Genomic DNA, 26,412 nt, shown 5'->3' on the forward strand with positions numbered 1-26,412 from the left:
CCTGCACAACACACCAATAAACCTGTTCCTGTACCACATGAATTTCCTCGCTTAGTGTAAATAAATTATGTAGAAATGTTCCCAGTTCGTTTTTCTTTTCCTTCATTGGTCCAGCATGGTTCGGATCTGAGTTTAACCGGGTCTTTATCCCTGATAATCTGTTCATTCTAGCCGGTACGTCCTTGGCAGTTCCGCTCGGCTGCATCCGATCCGGAGTTGATAGTTGGTAGTTGGTACTCTACCGTAGTTGGTAGAGTGATCCGGTTCGGGCAAGGCGTAACGAGGGAGTGGTTCCCTGGGAGTCGAAACCGCGTGGTTAATTAGGTAAATTGATTCGAGACAAAAAGACCATACACTACGCGGTGGAGGTATTGGCGTCCACGGTCGGTTAAGCCACCCGCCGCGTCACGGAGTTATCCGTGAGCGACGGCCTACAATTCCGGGAGTTTGGTGGGAGATGACGTAACTTCCCCCACCTAGTGGTCGTTCTCACCACCGGACCCCGGCACGCAACAATATAGTACGATATCTAAAAAAGTTGTTGACGGATTCGGATGAAACTTGGTGGACAGATCGGGTGAGTGACAAGAATTAATTGATTCGATTTTGTTGAAGATCTGGATACAAGAATTTTTTTCATTTCCAAAGTGATTCTTCACCATTGTGAGATGGGGCCAAAAACGATATACTGTATCGCATGATATTTCATAAAGTTGTGACTAAATTATGACAAAACTTGGTGCATGAGTTGGTTAAGTGACAAGAACAAGCCGATTCGATTTTAGTTCAGGTCTGGACCCAGATCCGGCATATTGGTGTGATACAATATGTAAACTGTTCAGCTTTGTGAAGGTATGAGCTCTTCTGAGTGTCGTTCTGTTTTTATAGCATGCAGTTTTCAAGTTATTCTGTCCAGCAGTGCAGGAGTGCATTAGCAGGTATGACGATTCACCAACTTATTATGAGAATTCCCCACTTTCACATAAAAATATAAATCGAAGTTGGAGGAGTCCATCCCAACTCAGAATAATGTTATGAGCACACCCTGAGTGAAACCATCACTTTTCAACTTATTTCGAGCAGCGGTTTGGAAGTGCATAAAATATGAAGCACGTATGTAAGTTTGCCGAGTACTTTTCAATTCTATAAAGTTGTCATAGAGGTACTATTATAATACTGTAATTATAATACTGTAATTATAATACTGTAAACCGCTGAGAGTTGAAATACACTTTACCACCGGTAGCAGTGCTACACAATACAAAATTACAAAGATCATTTGCATCGCCCCATCCCAAACCTCTGCGGCTATGATTTTTTAAAAGTGGATAAAACCTTTCTGGGCATATCCCAAGTACAACCACCAAATTTCAACTCATTCCATCCAACCAACCATCTGTCCCACCATCCCTGCTCACCTGTGCATACTTTCATCTTTGAAAACTTTCAGGTTCACATTTGGCCACTGAAAATGCAGAAACCACCATTGTTAGACAGATGCCCAATGTTAAACAGAAAAGTATTGTTCTACGCAAGGCACATCTCAAAATAAAAGGATCTCCAAATGTCACAGGTACCACTCATTTCCTTTCACCTACCCTTTGCTCTGTATTAATTACATCTCATCCACTTCACCATTTCCTTCCACTTCACCAAAACCAACATTCACCATTTCCTTTCCTGAGCATAGCTACGAGTAACACAATCCTGATATGGCAAACAATAATTCTCTCTTTAAAACCACAAAGGAAAATCAAAGCTACTTGGAGGAAGAATCACATAAAAGAGGACATCAAGGAGGGGGAGGAGAACATCATGCGTGAACAAGATGGATACAAGCTCAAACAAAAGATGGGGCTGAAATAACAGGAAGGGAAAACCAGGGAGAAAGTGCGAAGGAACAAAAAAGGAAAAGTGAGTGAAGGGAGAGTGGAAATCACAATAACCTGGAAAGGAATGGTTAAAACAAAAGGGTTATATTACAAATCATTGCAAGCATCTTCGCACATCATCATCATCATCACGAAGAACTCACCGCCAGAAGCATACTAATTGTTGTCCAATCCCACTTGAGGTTTTCCTTGTGGCTAAGCACACGTGACATCATCATCATCTCGTCACACTCCTGCATTCCACAATACCCATAATGCAATCAGTTGGAAAATCCATACATCCTCACAGATAAATGCTGTAACCGTGTAGGCAAACCTTGGCAGTAAGGCCTTCTCTGGGCAATCGCTGATTGATTTCCGTGGGATGGCTATGTTGCCCAACACCTGCACTTGCACCTCGTGACAACAGTAATGAGAGGTAGAGTGAAGGATGATGGGGTGGACGCCGGCGAGCATCGTGAAACCGGGACAGACGTGCCAGGGCCACCACAGCACGTCTGCAAAAAAATGAAGGAATAAGGTTTGCGTGAAAGGATCAAAGTGCAGACACCAAAATATTCTTGAAAATTAGAAGGTCAGGCCGATTATTTTTAAACTTTAGGAAATACAGTAATGGCAAAAAAAATAGATACAGGATGTACTCCAAAAAACCCAAAGCCATTAAAAAATCTACAATACATTCATTTTTATTCTGAATTATATAAAACTTCAGGAATATGTGATACATTTTGTGTGAAACAAGTGTACCAAATATCAGAACCGTAACTTGTAAGACTTTAGTTTGGCACTCGGTCGATCATATGTTCCAAATGGCCACCTATGCGCTGAATACAGATTTGAACACGACAGGTGAAGTTGTTCATTACACACTGGCATTTGGCAAGTGGGATGGACCTAACTTTCTCTGTGATTGATTGCTTTAGCTTTCTCTTTGATTACATAGCCTCGAAGATAACCAGTGTGGTGTCAAAGCCACACAATGCTCGCCTGTTTATACATTTATCGTTTTTCGTTTTTAAAAGACGAGTCTAATAATATATTTTTTTAAAGCATTGCAGTGAAGTCTGATCCAAATAATTTTAAGGCAATATATGTATTTGTATATTGTAATCAGTAAACAAGAGGTCCACACGAGGAATTCAAAACTCACAGAGGGGCGAACTTTCTTGGTGCAAAAAGTCAACAAAGGCTTTCAGAGGTAGGAAATGCCGATGGCCCGAACTGGAAGACGAACTTGAAGACTGGGTTAACACAAAGAGAGTGGATGGTTGGGGTGTTTCTACTGTTCAGATTAGACTCAAAGCCTAATCTTTTTGTGCAATACTTTTTGTGGCTAATTTTCGGACGTTTTTGCGCTTGGTTTTTTGTGCAATATTTGCGGCTTATAAACCAGTGTGGCTTGTGTGTGTTTAAATTCCAGATTTTTTTTAAATTTAGGGGATGCGGCTTATATAACGATGCGCTCAATGGTCCGAATTTTGTGGTACTCGCCTTGCCATGAGAAATGCATCTCAAAGAAAAAGTAATTTGTTGTGTTGGGAGTTGGAGTGCGGACAGGAACAGATGGAAAACAGCATCCTGGTTGCCATGACAACCACTTTAGATGACGAACGTATGTCGCTACACACCATCTCCACAGTCTGTACCTATGTACCAAATATGAAACGTGAAAGTTGAAAACTTTGGGAGTTAGAGTGCAGACAAGAACGGATGGACGGACGGACAGACAGACAGACAGACAGACGGACGACCGGTATCACATAATACGCCCCGATATATATATATATATATATATATATATATATATATATATATATATATATATATATATATATATATATATATATATATATATATATATATATATATATATATATATATCGGGCGTATAAAATATAGAGTGGTAGATAAAAACATTAGAAAGGAAAAAATAACTTGCACCAAAAACTTTAACATTTTCACGCTTACGCTGATGCTGATGCTGACGCTTACGCCGGGGGTATCGCTATAGCTCTCTGTTCTTCGAACAGGCTGGCTAAAAAGTCTAGTGGGATCAGATCAGGGGAATGTGGAGACCACTCAATGATGAAGTGTCAGCAATTCTCTCTCTTACCGAAGTGGCTTGTCAGCCACTCACGGGATTAATTTGTGGTGTGAGGGTTGCCCCATCCTTCTGAAACCATTGCTTTCCTCTTTGAAAGCTTCTCCTGCGACTTCAAGCAGCCTATAACTCATCCAGCACTTTAATGAAGTGCTCAAAGTTGATGGTCATGGAATTACTGTCATCTTTGAACCAGAACAGTTCAATGATGCCATGCTAACCCATTGCACACTAGGCAATGCACTTGAATGAATGTAATTCTCTTTGGCGAACCTCATCGGGTGGCACTGTGCCCCAGTAGACACTGTTCCTCGAGTTGACTTGGCCATTAAGCAAAAAGTGAACCTCATCAAAGAATCAAATGTCATTGAGAAAACCAGGCTCCTCCTCACTTTTCTCCACAAACCACCGGGCCATTTCAAGATGCTTGTTTTTGTCTCGGCCATTGAGTTTGTGTCTGACTTGTATGGAAAAAGATAAAGTTTCATGTCATCATGGAGAATCCTCCTGAAACTTGACTGTCAGTCCAAGTTCTTGACTGTGGCTGCAAAGCGACTTTTTTGGACCGTTTCAAACTGACTGTTGGGCCCTCTCGACGACCTCAGGAGTGCTCAGCAAAGGACGTCCAGAATGAGTTGGTCTGTCCGTTGATTTTTAGTTTAATTTGTGCACAGTTGCCTGCTCTCAAAATGTATTCGTTAATTTCAATATTCTCTCTTTGCATGGGGCATGTCTGCAGTTAAATTTTCTCTTGAATTTTCTTTGAGTTTCGACAAAGGATTACGTTTCGATGTGGAATTCTGCAGAAAAAGCCTTTCCTTCATTTGTGCAGGGCATCGTTTCCTGCAATACCTCAGCTATCATTATCTGAAATAAGAGGAAAAAAAACATGAAAAATAAATGAATGGTGAATTAAACAGAGGGATATATTTTTGGCAAAACCCAGGAAAGCTAGTTACTAGTCAACTACAGATTAAGTTACAACTACAGGGAATCATGTGAAGTAATGAATAAAAGTGGCGCATAGCAATGGGCCAAGCTACTGTAGGCCATAACAGGATGGTTAGGAGACACGTACTGTCTCTGCCGTGGATCCCCGTGAAATCCCGCAGCACGGTTAACCAGCGGTGGCAGGAGTTGTGCACGTAGGCCGGGCTCATGTGGAAGAAGGCCGCTGCACTGCACATAATGATAGAGGTACACCCAGCTCATATAATCATACAGTGTTGAGCAGGTAATCACACATCAATTTCAAACACAAAAAGGTGTGTGCAAGGTTTCAGTATGTTTGTATAAAAAGATTGGTTGTGGCAATGCTTGAGGTTTGGGTCTGCAATGTATTAAATTTGGTTGTGCCTGTATGAGTTGTCAGAGTGCCACTGTGAAACACTTTGGTGTGCCCAGATGAATAGATTTGGCATGTTCAGTGTGCAAGGTTCCAGGTGTGCCTGGGTTTTGATGTGCTCGTGTGTAGGTGTTTCAGTGTGCTCGTGTGAGAGATATGGGAATGCCAGTGTGCAAGGGGTTGGTGTGCTCGTATGCAAGGTATTAGGAGTGTGTTGGTGTGCAAGACTATGGTACACTGATGACTGATTTTAGTGTGCTCGTGAGCAAGGTTTGAGTGTATCCTTGTGCAACACCATGTGTAAAATTTCTCCAAGCAGAATGGTTGCCCTGACAACAAGCTCCTCCTCTTGACCACCACATACGACCTCAGCCAATCCCTGTTGAAGTCAAACAACATTTTTTTTATTAGAATAATTTTGTCAGTACTTGTATTAAGGCTGTAATGTTAGTTTTTGTAGCCAACTAAATGCACTGTATTTTTAATAAACCATGTTATTTATATGGTTGTCAATCATTTCCCCATAATGTCTCAAGCTGAAGTCGACATTTGTTGTAAAAGTTTAATTTTCGACATCATAATTTTTCCGAGGTACAGGGAAAGATTTTGCATATAATTAATAGATTGGAAATGTTTATGCAAAGTAGCAGAGTTTCTTCCTCACCTCAAGCAAACCATGTTGTAGACAAGTTGAAAGCAGGAGCGCCAGGTAAATGTCAATCAAGTTGGGCCTGAGTTGAGGGTAATATTGAGTAAAAGAATGACAAAAAAGATTGAGTTGAAGGATGTCAAAGTTAAGAAATATCACGTTAAAAAAATTGTAGATTGAAATATGGCAATCAACACAAAAATATAACTAACTGTGGATTTCATCTAAGAATAAAGTCTGAAAGGTATGATGTTTTGATCACAGCATGGCCTTCCACAATTTTATTGACAATGCATAACAAGCATCGATACACAACAATAGCAGCAGCAACAATAACAATGATGACAACAAAGCAGCAGCAACAACAACCACAACAATGGTTTTAAGGCCATTTTCCATTTTTTTAAAGTGGTTAGTCTAATGTTGACATTCCTTCATACTGACCTATCCATTGCATCAGTTTCATGAAAAGCCAAACATTCCATATCTTTCTTGACAGTTTCAATCCATACCTTTTTAGGATGTCCTCTCAGTTTTCTTCATTCTACAAAGAGCTATTTCTTGGTAGCTCTTGGTATAAGTAAGAAAGTGGAGAGGACATCCTAAATATATATGGATTGAAACTGTCAAGAAAGATATGGAATGTTTGACTTTTACAGCTTCATCTTTGACCTACATTGCACATGACCACACCAAGCAGTCTTCTTTCCTAAGTTCTTATTCAATAGTATTGATTTTTAATCAAGCCTCAATATAAAACCACATATTATCTTGCAGTGCCTTCCCATGCCCCAATCACAACCTGGCTAATTACCCCTAACATCTGCTCTCAGTTTTTGATTGGTGGGAGGTGGGATTCTCCCCCATTTCTAATCATTCCTGCATTATGCTTTGTTTAAAGGGTAGCAGAATTGCTCAGTTGGTTAAGGCCCAGTCACACCTTGACGTTTTAGCCAGCTTATGCCGATTTTTGAAAAATTTGTCTAAAACGCTGGCACACGTCGAATACGTTATGGGTAAGTTTTGGAAACATCGAGAGCACGCTGAAAAACACTGCCATACGTCGTAGTACGCTGGCTTTCATCATTGTACTTTGCGGTTGTCCTCAAATTTTAGCATGCTTGAAATTTTACGACTTATGCCAGCGTATTACTCACAAGTTCTGCTACGCTGGCCATAAGTTGTAAGCACGTTACGCGATCGTTGACACACGTCCACACACGTTACTTGTAAGTTATCATAAGTCGAAACACGTCAAGGTAATGGTTAGCGTCAGTGTTCCAGCCTCCCTGGTGTTTTTATTTGGTTTGTTTTCTTTCTTCGGTATGACGGTGATGTTGACACTTCGATTTTTAGTGCGGTTATGATTTACATTGTTGAGCAGCAGCCTATTAATTATATTATATTATAACCGCACTAGAAATCGAAGTGTCAACATCACCGTCATACCGAAGAAAAAAAAAACCAGGGAGTCTGAAACACTGACGCTAACCATTACCTCGACGTGTTTCAACTTGAGTAACTTACAAATAACTTTTGTCGACGTGTGCCAACGATCGCATATCGTGCGTACAACTTATTCCCATCGCATGCAGAACGTGTGAGGCATGCGGCAAGTAAGTTGTAAAAATTTTAACACGTTTAAAATTTCAAGACATACTCCACTTACTACGATGTATGATAGCGTACTTTAGCGTTCTATTCACGTATACCAAACTTACCCATTCTGTATTCGACGTGCTCCAGTGTTTTAGACGCATTTTTCAGAGGTCGGCATACGCTGGCAAGATCGCCAAGGTGTGACTGCGATGTTGACACTTCCATTTCTCCAGCGGTTATGATTTGAATCGTTCTGCGGCAGCCTTTTAATAGGCTACGCCACGTGATCGTTGGCGATACGTGCAGCGCGCTATGCATAAGTTAGACTATCGTTGGGCATAGGTTGTGAACGCCGACAACAGGCTAAGCATTCGTTGGTATAAGTTATCTATAAGACAACGAAATGTTCTGTGTCCGTTACTAATATGTTATGCATACGACCAACTCGTTATGAATACGTCCGAATCTTTAAAAAAAAAAACATCAAAAGTTCAGCGTAAGCCAGCGTTTTACATACATTTTGATACGTTGCCATTGCTGGCTAAAACGTCAAGGTGTGACTGGGCCTTTAGTTGGTTGCACGTTTACCATTGAGCTGTATAATCAGGATATGATGCTGGCCAGGATAAAACTTAAGCAAAACTGCTATTCTTATGCATTGCCAGCAGGGTGGCGGAAAGAGGGGCACTGTATCTTGGAAAATGCTGTCCTTCAAATAAGGACAAAAAGCTAGTGGGTTTGAATGCATTTATGTAAACGTTAAAACTCCAAAAGTATAGTATCTCTTAACATGAGTAAGCCACTGCAGTGGGGTACCCATCATGAGTGAATTCTCATTTTCATTTCAAGTTGATGCAAAAGTTTACTTTTCGGCAACACCTTGCAGGTTGGGGTCCATCGGCCAATTTTGGGCTGAGTGGACAATGATCAGCCCCCATGGCGGCATGGGGGATACCCGACCCCTCCCTCCCTCCCTCCCTCCCCGGGTGGCTATGTGAAATATTGAAACTGTTGTAATTTTTTAACCGATGATCCAACCTGCAGATATGAGGTATCTAAAGATCTCAGATGAGGAGTAACACCTTTTATATTCGAGGTATATTGCTACGAGAAGCTGCCACTAGAAGTCACTGGTGGTGAACAACTGCTTGAACAGTATTATGCAATCCAAAAACGACTGAAAAAAATGGACTATATATTTGTTAGTATTGCAAACTGTTCTAACTCACCTGTTTAGTGCATTTCGACTTGCATGACGAACAGACTTTTATGCAAGTGCACTTCACATTGAGTTTGAAGATGTCCTTGGAGATGAGAATAATGGTGGCTTCTAGTGGCAATATACCTCGAATATAAAAGTTGTTATTCCTCAACCAAAATCTTTGGAGACATCGTATGTTCAGATCGGATCATCGGTTCAAAAGTTACAACAGTTTCAATATTTCACTTAGCCACCTGGGGGGATCGGGTAACCCCCGATTATCCGGTATCCATTGCCCCCCATGAGAGCTGATTATTGTCCAATCAGACCAAAATTCTTCTGTAGACCCCAACCTTCAAAGCGATACCAAAAAGTAAACTTTTGCATCAACTTGAAATAACTGATGGTCCGGGCAACTCACTATTGTGTGCCCAGACTCTGGCTACATCCCCTATCTGTAGATGTTTAAACGATGTGGATGTTGAGTTAAATATGGTTTTTAGGGTGGTCCAAAAAAGTCAAAAAAAAATATAATGTTGCTCCACAAGCTTAAAATTATTCTAATATGATCCAATAACGCGCATAAATTTTTTTAGCTTGATCGGAGGTGATTTAGAGGTCGCTCCATATGACGACTTTTAGTCTCATGACTTGAATAAATTAGGGTATGGTCAGGTACGATTACGGGTACTTCTGGATGTCCGAGGTGGAAATGGAGTGCATTTTCGAACTCGATGGGGTCGATTTACTCTAAGAAATGACTGCACTGACATTGAATTCACGACCATTTCGAAAATATGACCGAAAACATGATTTATCATTACTGGAGTTGAGTAACTAATCCGACTCATTTCGATATTTTCTAATCTATAATTAATTTGTTGTCCGTCTAAACATTTCTTCGAGTAAATCGACCCCACTGAGTTAGAAAATGCAGTCCATTTTCACCTAGGAAGTTCAGAAGTGTATGGATTCGCATTTCACCATACCCTAATTTAATATAATAATAACTAAATAAATAACTAACATATTTTTCGTGAATCATTGAATCTAAAACACTGGATATTGGGCCGGCTAGAAATAAGTTCAGGCGCGAGTGGAGACAGCAATAGAGGCGGATATGTTAGTGGTATTTGGTAAATGAGACGAAATATTCTAATAGTTTGTAATTCCATTGATTGAAAAATTAGGGTATGGTCAGATATGATTACGTGTACTTCTGTACTTTCTAGGTGAAAAAGGGACTGCATTTTCGAACTCAGTGGGGTCAATTTACTCTCAGAAATGTTTAGACGGACGACACATTAATTATAGATTAGAAAATATCGAAATGAGTAGGATGAGCTACTCAACTCCAGTAATGATAAATCTTGTTTTAGGTCATATTTTCGAAATGGTAGTGAATTCAATGTCGGTGCAGTCATTTCTCAGAGTAAATCGACCCCATAGAGTTCAAAAATGCACTCCATTTCCACCTCGGACATCCAGAAGTACCCGTAATCGTACCTGACCATACCCTAATTTAAACAACTCATGAAACTAAAAGTCGTCATATGGAGCAACCTCTAAATCACCTCCGATCAACTTAAATTTTTTTATGCGCATTAGTGAATCATAGTGGAATAATTTAAGGCTTGTGGAGACAACATTTGAATTTTTATTTTTATTTTTTGCTGTTTTTGGACCACCCTAATGGTTTGGGATTTTTTTGAATACAAAGTCAAGGTTCGTTGAAGAGCTTGAACACTGAATGGATCAGGACGCAACAGTAAATGAAGAACAGCAAAAAGAGAGGGGGAACCAACAGCAGGGCCGAGGGACAAAATAGACAGGGATGGACAAACAAGGGATGCAGGTAAGAATGGGGGAAGGAAGATGCCGGGGGAGGGGGGGTGGGAATCAAGACGGATACGGGAGCAAACTCTCAGGAATTAAAAGGTGGAAATTTGGAAGGTGGGCTTGGGGTGGGAGGGAGATAGAGGTAGAAAAGATCATGGTTTTTGGTTGGAGGAAGATTTGAGATGGTGAACAGCTATCTTGAAGACCTGAAAGGAATAATGAGATTGAAGAGAGTGTAGAAGTTTGTTCCACAGGGGGAAAAAAGAGGAACAAGTGAGTGGAGGTGAGCAGCGGTTCTGGATTTTGGGAGTTCACCAGATGGTGGATCACGTGCGCTTTGCTGAAACCTGGGGGGGGGGCAAAGGACAAATGGGGAAGACCAGAAAGGAGGTTGTCGAAGACAGAGACCACCGACCTCTCTGTAATTGAAAAGTGATAGGCCCATAGACTCAGCTTCATTGCAAGATATTCCAATGATCTGGCAGGCCTTAGTTTCTATTGCATCAAGTTCTATGGTGTCAAGATGAGCAAGATGTGAAGCAAGGGCATCAGCCTCTGTACTCTATCAAGCAGTGGATTAAGGTCCTGTAAGTGGGTAAGAGTTCAGGTGTGCCAAGGAATGACTTTGCATGGTGGAAGATGCCCAGTTGACAGCTGGATTTGGAGATAAACTTTCAAATGTGGTTTTCCTGTTAAAGATCATGGCTGATAGTAAGACCTAAGAGTTTGAGTAAATGGACGTCTTCAATAAGATTGTGAAGAAAGTAGATGGAAGGGTTTGAGAGAGTGATAGTGTGTGATTTGTCATGATTAAAAGACACACTCCAAGTGTTCGACCAGCTCGAAATTATATCAAGGTCTGAAGAAAGAGAGTAGTGGCTGCTGCCTGCCTCTTTTGAAGGATGAGTGATGTCAAGACAGAGGGTGGAGTCATCAGCAAATAGATAAAGAGGATTTTTCAGTCAGAGAGATCATTGATGAAGATTAGGCATAGGATGGGGGCCTAGAACACTACCTTGGGGATCTCCAGCCTTGACAGCAAGAGGAGAGGAATGAGAGCCACATGTTGGCTATGAGAGTGGAGTTAGTCAGTAACCCAAGAGTGTAGTTGACATTGGATGCCTAGGCATGCTTTAGGCATCCAAGGAGAGCAAGACGGGTGGGGTGCCACACTGTATTGAAAGCTCGAGATATGTCTGGAGAGATGGCCCTGATATGATGTCTGATACTGAGGGCCTCCATCCATTGTTGAGAGAGTAGAAGCAGCATGTCCAAGGTGGAGTAACCTGGTCTGAATCCAAATTGATCATCTGAGATGAGGCCGGTGGAGAAAAGGAAGGACATTATGCCAACTGCGATGGTGGATTCCATGATGTTGCTGATGATTGGAAGTAAGCTGTAGTTAAGCCAATCTGTAGGTCTGTAGTTAAGTAGATCAGTTGTTGCACCTTGTTTATGTAATGCGGTGCTGTTGGCTGATTTCCAAGCAGATGTAAGATGACCGAAGGCAAATGATAGGATGAAAAGAGCAAAATACGATGTACAACAGCAGTAGGGTAGGTTTTTAAGGGCACTTGAGCTGATTCCGTCAGTCCAGTTGCATAATTGGAGTCGAGAGATATCAGAAACTTCAACTTCTCTGGTGTGAGAGGCACAGAGTCCAGGAGCAGTTTGGTGTGACGAGATCAGGTGAGAGAGCAGGTTTGTGTGGAAGAATTCCCAGGCTGAATTAATATCAGGGGTGGTAGATATACGAGAACAGTCCTAAAGTGAAATGGCTGCTTGCTTGAGTAAATTGCCAGACTTGCCGGCACTGAGGCATCTGTCTGAGAATAGCCAAAGAGATGCTGTTCTCACAAGCATACAATCAGATGAACTAATTGGAGCAAAGGAAGAGTGGGAGACATTTGCAGGGATGTTGGTCATCACCAGGTCCAGAAGAGAGGATTTGCTATTGTGAGAAATCTGGGTTGGAAAGTTCTCAGATTGAGTCAGTCTCACAGAAGTCCTTTGATGAAGTGGCATAGCTGGTGATTGAGGTACCAACACCTAGCCAATTGGCATGGTGACAATTGAAATCACCACAAGTGAAGAAGAGAGAGTTGGGGTAAGTGGTTAAAAGTTGGTCCATGTTGGAGAGATATCTAGATGGAGAGAGAGGGAGAGAGAGAGATGTAGATGGAGTCGTCATTGTTTCGAGGTTGGTGCAACATGTAGACAAAGGAGAAGTGGAAGCGGATGGGAAGTCACAACCATAGGTACTCCTGGGGGTTGGGAGGTGTAAGATCAGTACAAGAGTAGTGAGAAAATTTGTTCTTGATGTAAAGTGGAACTCTGCCACCAGGACAGGGTGCAGGGCTATCAAATCAGAGTGGATAGTAGTCAGGAAGAGACACTAAAGAGTCAGGAATGTCTTTTGGGAGGAAGGATTCTGTTAAACAGATGATGTCTGGTATATCAGCAGCAGTGTGGATTGAGAGATCTGTGAGGTTGGAGTGGAGTCCTCGGATGTTTGAGGTCCACACAGTTAAGCACAATGGAGGTGTTGGGAGTGTGTGGGAGAGACTTTGAGGGGGCAGGGTGAAAGGGAGGCTTAGAGGAGGTGGAGTGAGGTGGAAGCTTTGAGTGGTTGGAGTGAGGGGAAAACTTTGGGAGGATGAGGTGAGGGAGGATGCAGAAAGAGGGGTCATAGAAGTTGTGGGATTGGAAGGACGCGGGCTTGTAGGAGATGTGGGGGAGAGCACTGATACCATTAAAGGATGTGAATGGGATTTGATTAGCATGAGCAGACAACCTCTGCAAACTGGACTTCTCAATATTTCCAAAATGGACAAAGATCATGGGATGGATGGAAATAATTTTTGTCAAAGGCATGGAGAAAAGTGGTGCTGTTAGTACGGGAGTAGGGTTGATGGACCAAGTGCTTAGGTGACAGACAGGTTTGGAACATAATATTTGTGATGAAGAAGAAGAATACATGGGGTATTCATGATGGATAAATAAGGAAAGTGAAGCATTTTAACATGTTTTAAAATGCTGTTAAAAGAAGAAGGAAGAAGCATTTCATTCAGTGAAGATTCAGTTTGGATATATTGAGAAAAGGGAGAGATAAATAATGAAGTACCGTTCAGGAAATACAGGCAGAAGTAAATTCAGGCAGATTAAGATCGTTTTGGAGTGAAGAATAAAGTTTGTTTTCGAGGAGAGGAGGTTGGAATAGGATAACACTGAGGAGGTAGAAATAACAATACTACGTGGGAAAGAAAAAGCGGAACGGGAAACACGGCGACAAAACAGAAACAGAATTTACATGGCGGCTATCTGGGGAGTCAGCCTTGAGCACCATAAAAACAAATTCGACAATACAACATAACAAGGTATGATTTAAGATGGAAAATTGGACGAAAACACAAACAGCAACAACGGCATGAAAATAGAACAGAAAAGCATGACAAAGCATGTTCAGATAACTTTGCTTTGATGAGGTGGAAGCAGCAGTTGCAGAGTTAACCGACACAGGGAGCAAATCCCAAACCGTAAGTGATACAATGTTAATTGTATGAAATGAACTTGTGAAAAGAAGATAAATATATTGATCATATTAATGTAATATGAAAAAAACAAACATGGATATGATGGAACATATGATTTCCTCGAGTATTTAAATTCCCTTGCACATCCTCACATAGTGCGTCCCTTCATTTTTTTTTAGTTGTGACTTTCTGTAATTAAAGTTTCAATGCAACCCACAGCCTTTACCATCAGATGTGAACAATGTCTACCCAGACTCACCACATCACAAAACGTGTTTCAACACATTGAGGCCCCAGAATATCTATTCCCTGCATGTATAAGCATCATGCATAAGTCTAACAACAAAAAATAACACCAATCTGCATGCTTCTTTCCTCCCCATTGTACACTCTTGCACAATCATTCTGATGAAGAATCCCCAACTTTTGCTTATCTTGGTTGTGAAGGATCAGATATATTATTTTACACGCGATGTCCTCAATGAGTAGTTGGATCCACATAAGTTCATACCGGGATCCTCCATGATGTGGGATCACAGCTTCAGCCTCTGCCACAATAAAACCTTCTGAGATTCGACAGTTGCCAACATCCATGTCATAGCCAGGTTCTGAAGGTAAGAGAACGTTTTGAAGATTAAGTCATGTGAGAGCAAATTAATACTATGTATTAGACATGTAGAACAGCTGTGCTGTGTGACACAAGTTGCTTCGCCACGTCATGTCTTATCGCTCTCCGCCATTCTGTGTCCCAGCTCACCAGTGCTCCTTAGCGCGATGGCAAAGTCTTGGCTCCACACGGGGATGGTGAGGCGGAATATGTCAAAAAGAACATCGAGCACAGCTTTCTGGGGGAAAGGTCCAGAGGGAGATGGCAAACTATTTTTTTGCTTTTCAACACTGGTCAACTCTCGTGACAAAGCTGATCGGTAGTATGCCAGTGAGTAATGCTTGGATAAGTTTCAAAGATAGATGAAACAATTAAAAAACAGACATAAAATGTCATAGCCCTGTTTTTTTAGTAATTTTGCTGAATGGAGTGAAAGGGCTAGCCCATATTTACAGTGCCTATAGAAAGTGCGCACAACCTTTTCAAAATTTTCACCTTTTGTTGCCTTATAGCCTGGAATTAAATCGCATTAAAACAGACTTTTTCCACCTTTATTTACACATCGTAACCCACCACTTCCAAGTGAAAAACAAATTCCACAAATTTCAGGAAATTAATTAAAAATACAGAACTAGGATATCTTGGTTGGATAAGTGTCCACCCACCTGAGTTTATACTTGGTGGAAGCACCTTTGACAGTAATTACAGCTGTGAGTCTGTTGGGATAGGTCTCCACCAACTTTGCACACCTTGATTGGACAATATTTGCCCATTTTTCTGGACAAAACTGTTCAAGCTCAGTCAAGTTTCATAGGGAGCGTTGATGGACAGCAATCTTCAAGTCATGCCACAGATTTTCAATTGGATTTAGGTCGGGGCACTGAGTGGGTCACTCAAGGACATTTATCTTTTTGTTCCATAGTCACTCCAGTATAGCTTTGGATGTGTGCTTTTGGTCGTTGTCATGCTGAAAGGTGAACTTCTGTCCCAATTTCAGCTTTCTTGCAGAGGGTAGCAGGTTTTCCTCTGGGATTTTCCTGTATTTTGCTCCATCCATTTTCCCTTCTATCCCGACAAGTGCCCAAGTCTCTGCTGATGAGAAACACCCCATAACATGATGCAGCCACCACCATGCTTTGCATTAGGGTTGGTGCTCTTTGGGTGATATACTGTGTTGGATTTGTACCAAACGTAACATTTTGCATTTAGGCCAAAAAGTTCCATATTGGTTTCATCAAACCACAAAACTTTTAGCCACAAGGCTTCAGAATCTCTGGCATGGATTTTTGCATACCTCAAATGGGACTAAAGGTGGGCCATTTTGAGTAATGGCTTCCTTCTTGCCACCCTACCATACAGGCCAGACTTGTGGAGTGTTTGTGATATTGTTGTCACATGCACACAGTGACCAGTCTTTACCATAAAGCCCTGTAGCTCTTTCAAAGTTGCCATTGGCCTCTTGGTGGCCTCTCTGATCAGTCTCCTCCTTGCGTGGTCATCCAGTTTAGAGTGATTGCCTGATCTGGGCTTGGTGGTACCATACACCTTCCACTTCCTAATGATTGTCTTGACTGTGCTTCAAGGGATATCGAAGGCCTTTGAAATATTTTTTATATCCATCCCCTGATTTGTGCCTGTCCACAATTTTATCCCGCAGGTGTTTTGAAAGCTCCTTGGTGCTCATGGTTGAGTCGTTGCTGTGAAATGCACTACCCAGCGGAGGAAACTGACAGAAACAGCTGATTTTATTTTGAAATCATCAAAATCACTACAATTTAACACAAGTGGAGGCCATTTCACTTAGTATGTGATATTGAAGGGGATTCGTTAAACCTGAGCTAATTTACAATTGTCTCTGTAAGGGGGGCGTACACTTATCCAACAAAGATATTCTAGTTTTGTATTTTAAATTAATTTTCTGAAATTTGTAGAATTTGTTTTTCACTTGGAAGTTGTGGGTTACAATGTGTAAATAAAAGCAGAAAAAGTCTGGTTTAATTAAATTTAATTCCAGGCTATAAGGCAGGAAAAGGAGAAAATTTTAAAGGGGGTGTAGACTTTCTATCGGCACTGTATGTACAACTAAAATAGCCGTTAGTCCACCAGTCAGCCTTCTTTGATCAGATCACAAAATAAAGTGAGAGGGCATGTGTATGCCATTATGTACTGTGCTTGTGCCATGTTTGAACAAAATCGGACTATGCATGTCTGAGAAATAGTTGGGGACACATTTAAGTTACAAAATGGCCACCACTCGGCCACCTTACATCTCATCTCAAAAAAAAAACATGGCATGTATATGTCAGCCATCATTCTGTGTGCCAAGTTTGAAAAACATCAGTAAATGTATTTTCGAGAAATGGTTGAGGACGTGTTCAACATCGGGTTTTTTTACAACTAAAATGGCCCGCCAGTCAGCCATCTTGGATCTGTTGTTGAAAAAAAAAATAATGTACTTATGTGAGCCATCATTCATTATCTGAGTCCCAAATTTGAACAACATTGGTAAATGCATGTCCGAGAAATGGTTGAGGACGTGTTCGACACCGGGATGTTTTTGCAACTAAAATGGCCGCCAGTCAGCCATCTTGGATCTGATGTCGGAAAAAAAATAACGTGCATACCATCATGAGGTGTCTTTGTGTTAAGTATGAATAAAATTGATCCATACATGTCCAAGATATGGTTGTAGACGCATGCACAGACATGAAAATCGAGACCAAATTCATAAGCCTCCGTTTCAGACGAAGTCAAACGGGGGCTAAAAAATAAGAACAAACGCTAAACTTTCTGATCCCAAACCCATAGGTGTCAGCAAGTAAACACATTACACAGCAGTGCGTAAAGTAAACTTTTAGGGAAAAAGTAATCACCTAACTAATCACAAAGGCTACAGTGTGTCAAATCAAGGCTACAGTGCCCTCCTAGTTAAGGATGAATTGATTAGATTTTGGTGAAGATCCGAATCTGGATCTGGATAAGAGAATTTTTTTTAAGTGATTCTTCACCATTGAGAGATAGAGCCAAAAACGATTTCGTACTGCATAGCATGACATTTCAAAAATGTATTGGGTCCGATATGTTCTCGTGGATCAGGCATTATGTGGTGGAGGTATGTGCCCAACCGAGTGCCCTCCTAGTTAATCGTATTTTCATGTAAAACTGTTGAAAAAACAATGAAGGCCTTTGCTCGTAGCTCAATCAAATGCTGCTGTCTCTGCTCTGAGCTGGTGCCCCAGCATCACATCTGTCTCTCCTGGATTCTGTGCAATCTTAAGCTCTCAAAATTATTGGAATCGTCTGTGATGAGGCTGAAGCCCAAGGTCTGTTGCTGCCACATCACAGACAAGTCAGTGTTCTCTCTGTTTTGCACCGTCTATTCCTGAACAGTTCTACTGTCTGGTTGCACCGATTTTTGTCTGACTGTCAATTCTACTCTGCTCTTCTCAATGAGCCTCACTCCTGGAAAGAAAAACAACAACACAATAATCCAACAACTATGGTTGTGTGGTTGGTTTTCAACCATAGATAAATGTGAAAAGGCAATAAAGATTTTGCCACATTAAATGACACCTATGAATATTCACCTATGATCATGAACATTCAGGAAGAAAGAAGCAGTATATCTAAACTATGTATCTGCCTATACACCCCTCTTACAATGTCTGCCTCCACACTACTCATCTAGACATCAATGCATCGCTATACTTTTTCAAGAGTAGGTCTTTGAGAGCTTTGTTTTACGGTAAATGTAATTAAAAGTAAATTACAGTTTATTGAACAATGATTTATTTTTGCTCCTTCACATTAATTTTTTTTCGTGTGTAATAATAATATATTGTCACATCAGAGGCGTCCATTAACATAGACCCCTCTGAACCAGTGGTATAAGACCGCCGCGGCTTCCAAAATGTTTTTTTTTAGTTTACTGCATTCAATCTTGCATTCCCTCAAGGATCACTCAAATGGCAGCCGAACCTGGTGGTGCAACGTGTGGGAGGCAAAAGATAGGAAAACGACTCGTAGGTAAAATGGGTTTATTGGAAAAAGAAATAACAGTTCAGGTTAAAATTAAGGGTAGTTAAGGGTAGACATGTCGCCTGTTTCATTGATAGCAAGTAGGGATGAAGGGGCACGCAAGTTTATGTACAAGGAGGGAAATAACCCACTATGGCACCAAAAATAAATACTGGGACTCGCACAACAATGGGGAACAACCAAGGAGTTGAGCAAGGCACGAGCTGGTTTTGGGTCCGGTATGGCACATGTAAGCTGGTGTTGCAAAGGGATGATATGGCACAGGACGGGACGATGTCGATGAAGTCGTCGAGGTGGATGCAAGGGATTGTGAGGGAGCATCCCCATTTCCAGCACGGTCCTCCTGCTCTGCACAATAACAAAGCAAAGAGGTATGGCAAAGAGAAGAGGGACGCTGCCTCTCTGAAGGTCCAGCACCAATTGCAGCGCGCAGCGTGACAACGTCCCGAGTAAACTTTGTGACTGACCACATACATGGCGAATCCCTCTCATTGGCCACCTACTAGTGTGGGTGAAGCACATTCGTTTAGGCCATCCCACCTTGCGGGGCGGACCCTATAAAACGTGTTCCGCCCTCAGCCAGGGCTCTACAGCTGACCTCGCTACCATGGCCCAAGGTGCGCTGGTGAAACAGTAAATAATGTTGCCTTTAAAAGCACGTAGTGCTTTTCTGTGCCTTCATGTCAAAGTCCTCACCTGGCCTTGCTTGAAAACAGGTTTTGCACAACAAACTTACTCTATTCTCAACTGTCTTAAAGTTAACACTCATTACCTTGTCAGTGCACATTTTACAAAAGGACTTACCATGAGACAAATAGACTATTACAAGGGGAATCTACACCATGTGATCACACCATCCATTAACACGATCTAACTATGTATCTAACCCCCCCCCCCCCACAACCACTTCCATGTAGCAATATGACAGCATATCATTGTATTTTTATATTGGCTATGCCATGTTAGCAATAATTATAAATGCCAACATCCTGTTGACACATCTATACCGAAAACAAGTTTGATCACCTGATCTCGATCACATGATATTTGATTTTGAGGTCTAAACCGGCTGAATGCACATGCACAGTCCAAGATCCACCCCTCTCCTGGCTGAGGTGGTAATGTGTCATATAAGGCTTTCATCCGTAGATTGATGGAATACTGCTCTCCCTTCAGGGCTGGTACCCCTTCTTCACACTGTGCTCAGCTTGATGCCATGGAAACCAAGGCCTTAAAGACTATTGGAATCTCCAGTGTTGAAGTTGAATCGATGGGCCCATCACTTTTCCATTGTAGACAAGTTGATCATCCCTCTGTCTTCTTCTGCCTCCTTTCTGATCTTGCACCTCTCTGTGCCCCCCCCCACCCCCACCGGGTTACTGTAGGACGCATGCGGTCCATCACCAACCACTTCTGATGAAACTCCCAAAATACAAAATCACTACACATGTTAAAACACAAGTTGATAGTCACCATCCCAATTTTCAAAAAAAAACAAAAAAACAGTCTACACCAGTGTTTCTCAAGGTGGGGCACAGCAATATTTTGGTGGGGCATGAGGATTCATAATTAATGAATCAATATATGATCGCTTTCATAGCTTCGCACTTTCAAATTTTCAAAAGTTTGAAGCTGTGACTGATGCCTCATAGCGTCATAACTAAAAACTGCTTCACCGCACCCTTGTTAGCCAATCCGCCAGTAAAGCGTGCCCTTGATCAATTCAATGCTGTTACGTCACTATGACTCGCTTTTCTTCAAGGGGAATTCCTTGCGCTGCTGCGCGCTCACAGCGGTGACGCGAGCGATGATTCATGCGTAGGAGAGTTTGACTGAAAAATTGGCGAGATAGGCCGGAAAAACCTGTACCTTTGGCGCTCAACACTCCTACCTCTTCTCCTTCCCATTTTCGCTTCAATATTGGTGACGATAAAACACACTTGAAATTATAATTAACAAGGTAAGCATGATTCAAAATTTTCATTTTTTTCTAACTCGGTCAAATTCGATTTGATTCGATTTTGGTTTGGACCCAAAGGGTCCGCGAGCACACTGATAGCTCGCCTAAAACTCGGTCAGGCTAATGGGGCAACTTAATGCGGAAACCACAAAAGCATATCTAGCTGTAGTTTTTTTTTGCATCTCTTTTTTAAATTTGCGATTATTTTCTAATAAAACCACTGTTTTATCAAACTTTTATGGCATTCAAAACAATTTTCATATTTTTCCACAGATTTACTTACTCTGTTTAAATCAAAATGAGCAGACCAAGCAAACAAAAAGTTCGTCAATACTCAGCGGAGTTCTTGAAGTTTGGATTTATACCTGCTGTACACGATGAACGCACACCCTTCTGCTTACTATGCCAACAGACTTTATCGAATGAATCAATGAAAGCCGGTCGTCTTGAAGCGCATTTGAGGGTTAAACATCCCAACCATGTCAATTCAAAATTGGCATATTTTAAATCTCTGAAAGACAAGTTTGAGAATAGATCAAAAAATCACTTCATTATTTTCTGCTCAAACTACAGCCCTGAATCGTACCCTTGAAGCAAGTTACGAAATTTCTCTGCTGATAGCAAAAAATGGGAAGAATCATAGGATTGGGGAACAACTTGTTAAACCCGCAATATCTGTTTTTCTGAAAACAGTTCTGCAAAAGGATGACAAAGATGTCCAAGCAATGCCAATGAGTAATAGCGCAGTCAGCAACAGAATAGATGAGATGGGGCAAGATGTTGAACAACAACTTATTGAGAAGTTGAAATCACGAAAGTTCTCATTACAAATCAATGAATCCACCATACAGGAAAGTGAATCACTGTTATTGGCATACTTGAGATATGTTGACCTGGAAGAGTTTCAAGAAGAGATGCTGTTTTGTGAATCATTAAAAACAACCACTTGTGCAGTTGACATCTACAGCAAACTCAACAATTATTTGGATGAAAATGAAATCCCCAAAACAAACATTGTATCAAGTGCGGCAGATGGTGCACCTGCCATGATGGGTAAAAAGACAGGATGATCAAAACTAATGAAAGATGACAATCCAAACATGTTAGCTGTGCATTGTGTTATCCACAGAGAAAACTTGGTTGAAAAGAATATTTCCCCTGAACTGCATGAGATACTGCATTCTGTGATCAAATGCATCAATTCCATCAAAGCGAATGTCTAATGTGAACGTCTGTTCAAGAAGTTTTGTGAGGCTAAAAATGTAGAACATGTGAGATTGTTGCTCCACACTGAAGTAAGGTGGTTATCAAAGGGAAAACTGCCTCAAAGGATTTATGGAACTGTTTGAACCTCTCAGCGGGTTTTTCAAGGGCAAACCTGAAATGAATCTCCTGTTGACCACAGACGGCAAAGCTTATGTGAGCTACTTGACGGACATTTTTGAGAAGCTTTGTTCTTTAAACAAGCAGCTCCAAGGAGCCAATGCGACGCTTTGTGATGCAAAAGCAAAGATATTTGGATTTGGACATTTATGGATTTGCGCCGATGCAACATATCGTCAATAAATTTTAGCCAATTCCCTTGGTTGAAAGAATGTGATGTAACTGAAGAGGCAAAGAATGCCATTGTTGACCACTTGAAAATGTTGGTTTATGACTTCAATGACAGATTTCATGATTTGAAAGCAATGGAGTTCCCTTCTTGGTTGACTCAGCCATTTCTGGTGGATTTATCTGAAGTACCAGAGCAATACCAAGAGGAGTTATGTGAGTTGCAACAAGATGAGTCTGTGAAAACTCTTTTCAAGATCAAAGGAACCATGATTGTTTGTCTGAGAATAGCGAAAAGAAATACCCAAACTCGACTACTTTGGCAAGGGAAGCATTGATAAATTTTCCATCATCTTATTTAGTCGAATGTGGATTTAGTGCTGTTACCGATTTGCTAGCCTGGTGTTGTCTTAGTGGTTAGGGTGGCGGATTGGGATCCTAGGGTCCTGAGTTCAAGCCCCGTTGGCTACTAAATTAATACACCAGGGGGTTGACTCAGCCTATCATCCTTCCGAGGTCGGTGAAGTGAGTACCAGTAGGTACTGGGCCCGGTGTATGCCCCGGTTAGAATAGGTGTACCATATCCCTGTGTCGTAAGAGGCGACCAGGGTTGCGCCAGGAAGGGCATCCGGCGTAAAACCTGTGGCAAATCATTATGCGGATCAAAACGGTTGATCCGCTGTTGCGACCCCTAATGGGAGCAGCCAAAAGAAGAAGAAGAAGAAGAATACATATGTAGTATATACTGTAGTGTCTCCAATCATGGTGGGGCATATGATTTTTTTGGAAAATCAGTGGGGTGTGGGACAAAAAAGGTTGAGAAACACTGGTCTACACCCCGAGCACCATCATCGAGTTTCAATTCATTCCGTCCAGCGGCTTAGGAGTGTATAGAAAAGAGTGTATAGAGACAGGAGACAGACAGTATTATACAAAGCTCAAAAGATATTGTTACGGTTCTGCCAGTTCGACGCTCCACGCACGACCGCTTACGGCCCAACCGCAGTCGCGCGTTCGTCAAAACCAGAATTGCAGTCGTTGCTTCCGGACAACTCAGGAAACCTGCTACGGGTGCCTTAACGCACCATAAATTGCCAATATTCTGTCCACGCGGTTTAGGGTTAATTGCCGAATCTCAATATACCAAATTATCCACGCAGACAGAAGTACCAAGAATTTATACCTCGACGGAACTCGTACGGAAACGAGCCGCTTAGCGAGCACGTTCCGTGTGTGATGCCGAGCGGTTTTAATCGCCAAGTTCCGTCGGTCCGATTATACCGTTCCTGTGGCTCAACGCCTTGCTAGTTCCCAACACGTGTGACACGCTCAGTCAATGGCAGAAATAGACACAGACGAGCTGAGAACATTTAACAAATGGGGTATTTATTTATAATAGGCAAGCAATCAATGGGGGGAAGGGGACATGACACGAGAAAAGCCTACAGCCGATGTATATTTAATTATGTACAGGCACGTACTTAAATCATTTCTACTTAAAGAAGACAAGGCACCACAGAAACAGACTTTCATACAAAAACCCAGAAAAGAAACGGGCCCGTGAGCCTTGATTCGGACCCAGAGCCTGGATGAACAAAGGCTCGGGAGAGGCCGGGCAGGTTACCTGGCCACCCCTGGTGACGGCTCGAAGGCCTTCGGGTCTGCGACCCGTGGTGTCTCTGCCTGGCCCTCGTGTAGCAACGCGCCAGTCGCTTGAGCGGCCGGGCGGCTTGAGCAGCTGGGGGAGCGGCTTGAGTAGCTGCTTGGTTCTCCTTGGTGGTCCGGCTCTCATCGCGGCCTTTTGTCGGGCCCGGCCGGCGACGCTTTCGGAGGAGTGAACGGGTCCTTGGCTCTTTCAGAGTTGATGCTCTTTAATGACCAGTCCACTGCCTCAGCAACGCTGCTCGACCACCGTCAGGGCCGTTTGCCCGGACCACCAAGCTCCGCCGCTGCCGCTGGCTCTCCTTGCCCGGACTCCGACAACTCGCTGGACCCCACCGCAGCTGGCACTTTGGCTTCTCCTCCTGACTGGCATTGACTTCCGAAGCCGCAACTTGCACTGGTTCAAGACCCCTGACTTCGTCGAGCTCCGCCCTTTTATAGGGCTTGGCGAGCTGCCCCTCGAACTCTCACCCGAGGCCAGGGCTCCGCCCACTCTTCACCTCCGACCTCTCACCCCTCGAATGCCTCGCTGGAAACCCCATGTTCGACGTCACTTGTTTGTTTCGGGGAAAGCCCTCTTGTGATCCGAATATGCTAATTGGCTCGCGCTGCGGCCGTTCGCCGTCGTCCCATACTGACGGTTGGTGCGCAGGTGGCGTAGTTTATCGAGGAGATGATGCTTGGTGCGGAGATGGCATTGTTTGTCGAGGAGATGACGGTTGGTGCGGAGATGGCGTTGTTCGTCGAGGAGATGACAGTTGGTGCGATGTTATGAAATAAAAGATAAAAAAGAATAATGACTACCTCAAAGATTCACAGCCCGGCACACAAACAAATCCCTTTACGCATCGGTGGGGATTCTAACCTGAAACATATACTTATCAAATTAACTGATCTACGGGGAACCTGTATGCTGTTTTGTGAATTTCCACAACCGCAACACTACCCCCTCTCCTTTTTACAGATTCGTCCCGAGTCGTCAAATTTTCGTGAGCCTTCATGTGTAAGTTCTCCCCTAATACGTTTTACCTTTGGATACCTGAGTGCGACATTTTGTGTATCCGTGTCCCAAAAATAAATAACCTATGGGCTGTGCAACTAACTAAACAAACTCACTCATTCATACAACTTATCTACATTGTCGGCGCTACGACAAACATGCAGGTGAGGTTCAACGTATTTACAATTTAACCTTATAATTTTACACTAAACCATGGCCCAGGACTGATGGACTCTGTGGGAAAAAACACATAGCAAATGTCAACAGTTATTCAGGTGGGTGAGTGCTCAGCAGCTTGAAGGCAAGACGTCTTCGGGGCCGTGTTCAAACCGGCCCCCTTCTGGGACGTTCTTCCTTCTTTTTGTTTGTTGTTCTTCAGCTGCTGAAGGCAACTCACCCTAACCCGGCGGCTATGCGCCATCTCACAGGCCATTTATGAAGCAGGGAGCCAGACTGCCCAAATGCAGTCGCTGGCTCATGAAATGAATGCAGATTAGCAGTGAACACAAGTACAGGGAGGTAGCCGGCTGCCCAATGCAGTCCCTGGCTCCGCCCTGCGATGAACTGGATGGAGATGTACGCAAGCAAAACACAATGGACGATGGGGCTGCCTGCAGGGCAGTCCCCGGAACTTGCGCGATGATCCTGGCGCACATGGTGATGGATTTTGACACAGGGGCAAACGCAAATACACAAGGGTAGCAGGCATGAGATTCTGGCAAAGGCATGCAGTGAGGCATGGCATGCGGACCTGGCAACGTGGTCCGGCAATGCAGTACAGCAGGCCGGCATGTGTAGCTGGCCGGCCTCTCTCGTTCTAGGAGGGAGTGCGGTGTCGCCCGGCCACTCCGAAGGCGGGCTCAGACCTAGTCTACTGTCTCCCCCCAACCTATCGCCTTTGCCTGTCTCTATCCATACCCACTCCCTTAATTTGCACAACAAAAACAAATTTAGCCCCATCTTATTTTTTATTTCTTTTCCTTTTCCTTTTATAAATCGTCCCTAACCCCCTTACTGTCCTTGTCCTACTAACCTATGGTCATCCTAGCCTACTCCCAACTCCTACATTCCCTTCCTGGAGTGGAATAAGGGAGAGGCTTGCATCCTGTCTCAAGGCCCAATGAAGGCTCAGTCAGAATGACCTCCCTCAGATCTCAGCGATCTTTCACCACGGTGAGTCCAGCGGCCTACCGAGAGAGAAGGGATGGATGGTGCGAAGGAGTACATCTGTTAACTATCCTACTTTTTATTAAACCTTAAACTACCCCAGGGCTTTCCAAAAACGCCTGTCACTTAAACTATTGGTTCTACCAACCAAGATTCACGTTGCCTGTGTTGGTGTCCTGACAAATTTGGGCCTTGCCCTCAAATTCTCACTCGTGCCCTTGCACGGTTTCATGGCTGGGACGCGTGGCTCCCTTGGCAGGAACTACCC

The 26,412-nt window shown here is 42.7% G+C and overlaps 1 protein-coding gene across 3 annotated transcripts in view; it reads right to left on the reverse strand.

Annotated features, from left to right (window-relative positions):
• Positions 1-26,412, reverse strand: part of RICTOR (RPTOR independent companion of MTOR complex 2) — a 112,365-nt gene that overhangs the window by 69,116 nt on the left and 16,837 nt on the right. For all 3 annotated transcript variants that reach the window (XM_085856026.1, XM_085856024.1, XM_085856023.1), the window contains exons 12-19: positions 14,917-15,004; positions 14,671-14,767; positions 6,003-6,069; positions 5,634-5,717; positions 5,072-5,172; positions 2,209-2,389; positions 2,036-2,125; positions 1,419-1,465 (exon numbers count right to left, since the gene is read on the reverse strand). In XM_085856026.1, coding sequence (XP_085712152.1) covers positions 1,419-1,465; positions 2,036-2,125; positions 2,209-2,389; positions 5,072-5,172; positions 5,634-5,717; positions 6,003-6,069; positions 14,671-14,767; positions 14,917-15,004 — 755 coding nt within the window. The remainder of the gene's footprint in view (positions 1-1,418; positions 1,466-2,035; positions 2,126-2,208; positions 2,390-5,071; positions 5,173-5,633; positions 5,718-6,002; positions 6,070-14,670; positions 14,768-14,916; positions 15,005-26,412) is intronic.

The sequence above is a fragment of the Eptatretus burgeri genome, chromosome 15 (genome assembly GCF_056783735.1).
Source record: "Eptatretus burgeri isolate ZD-2024b chromosome 15, Ebu_testis_v1, whole genome shotgun sequence".
NCBI lineage: Eukaryota > Metazoa > Chordata > Myxini > Myxiniformes > Myxinidae > Eptatretus > Eptatretus burgeri.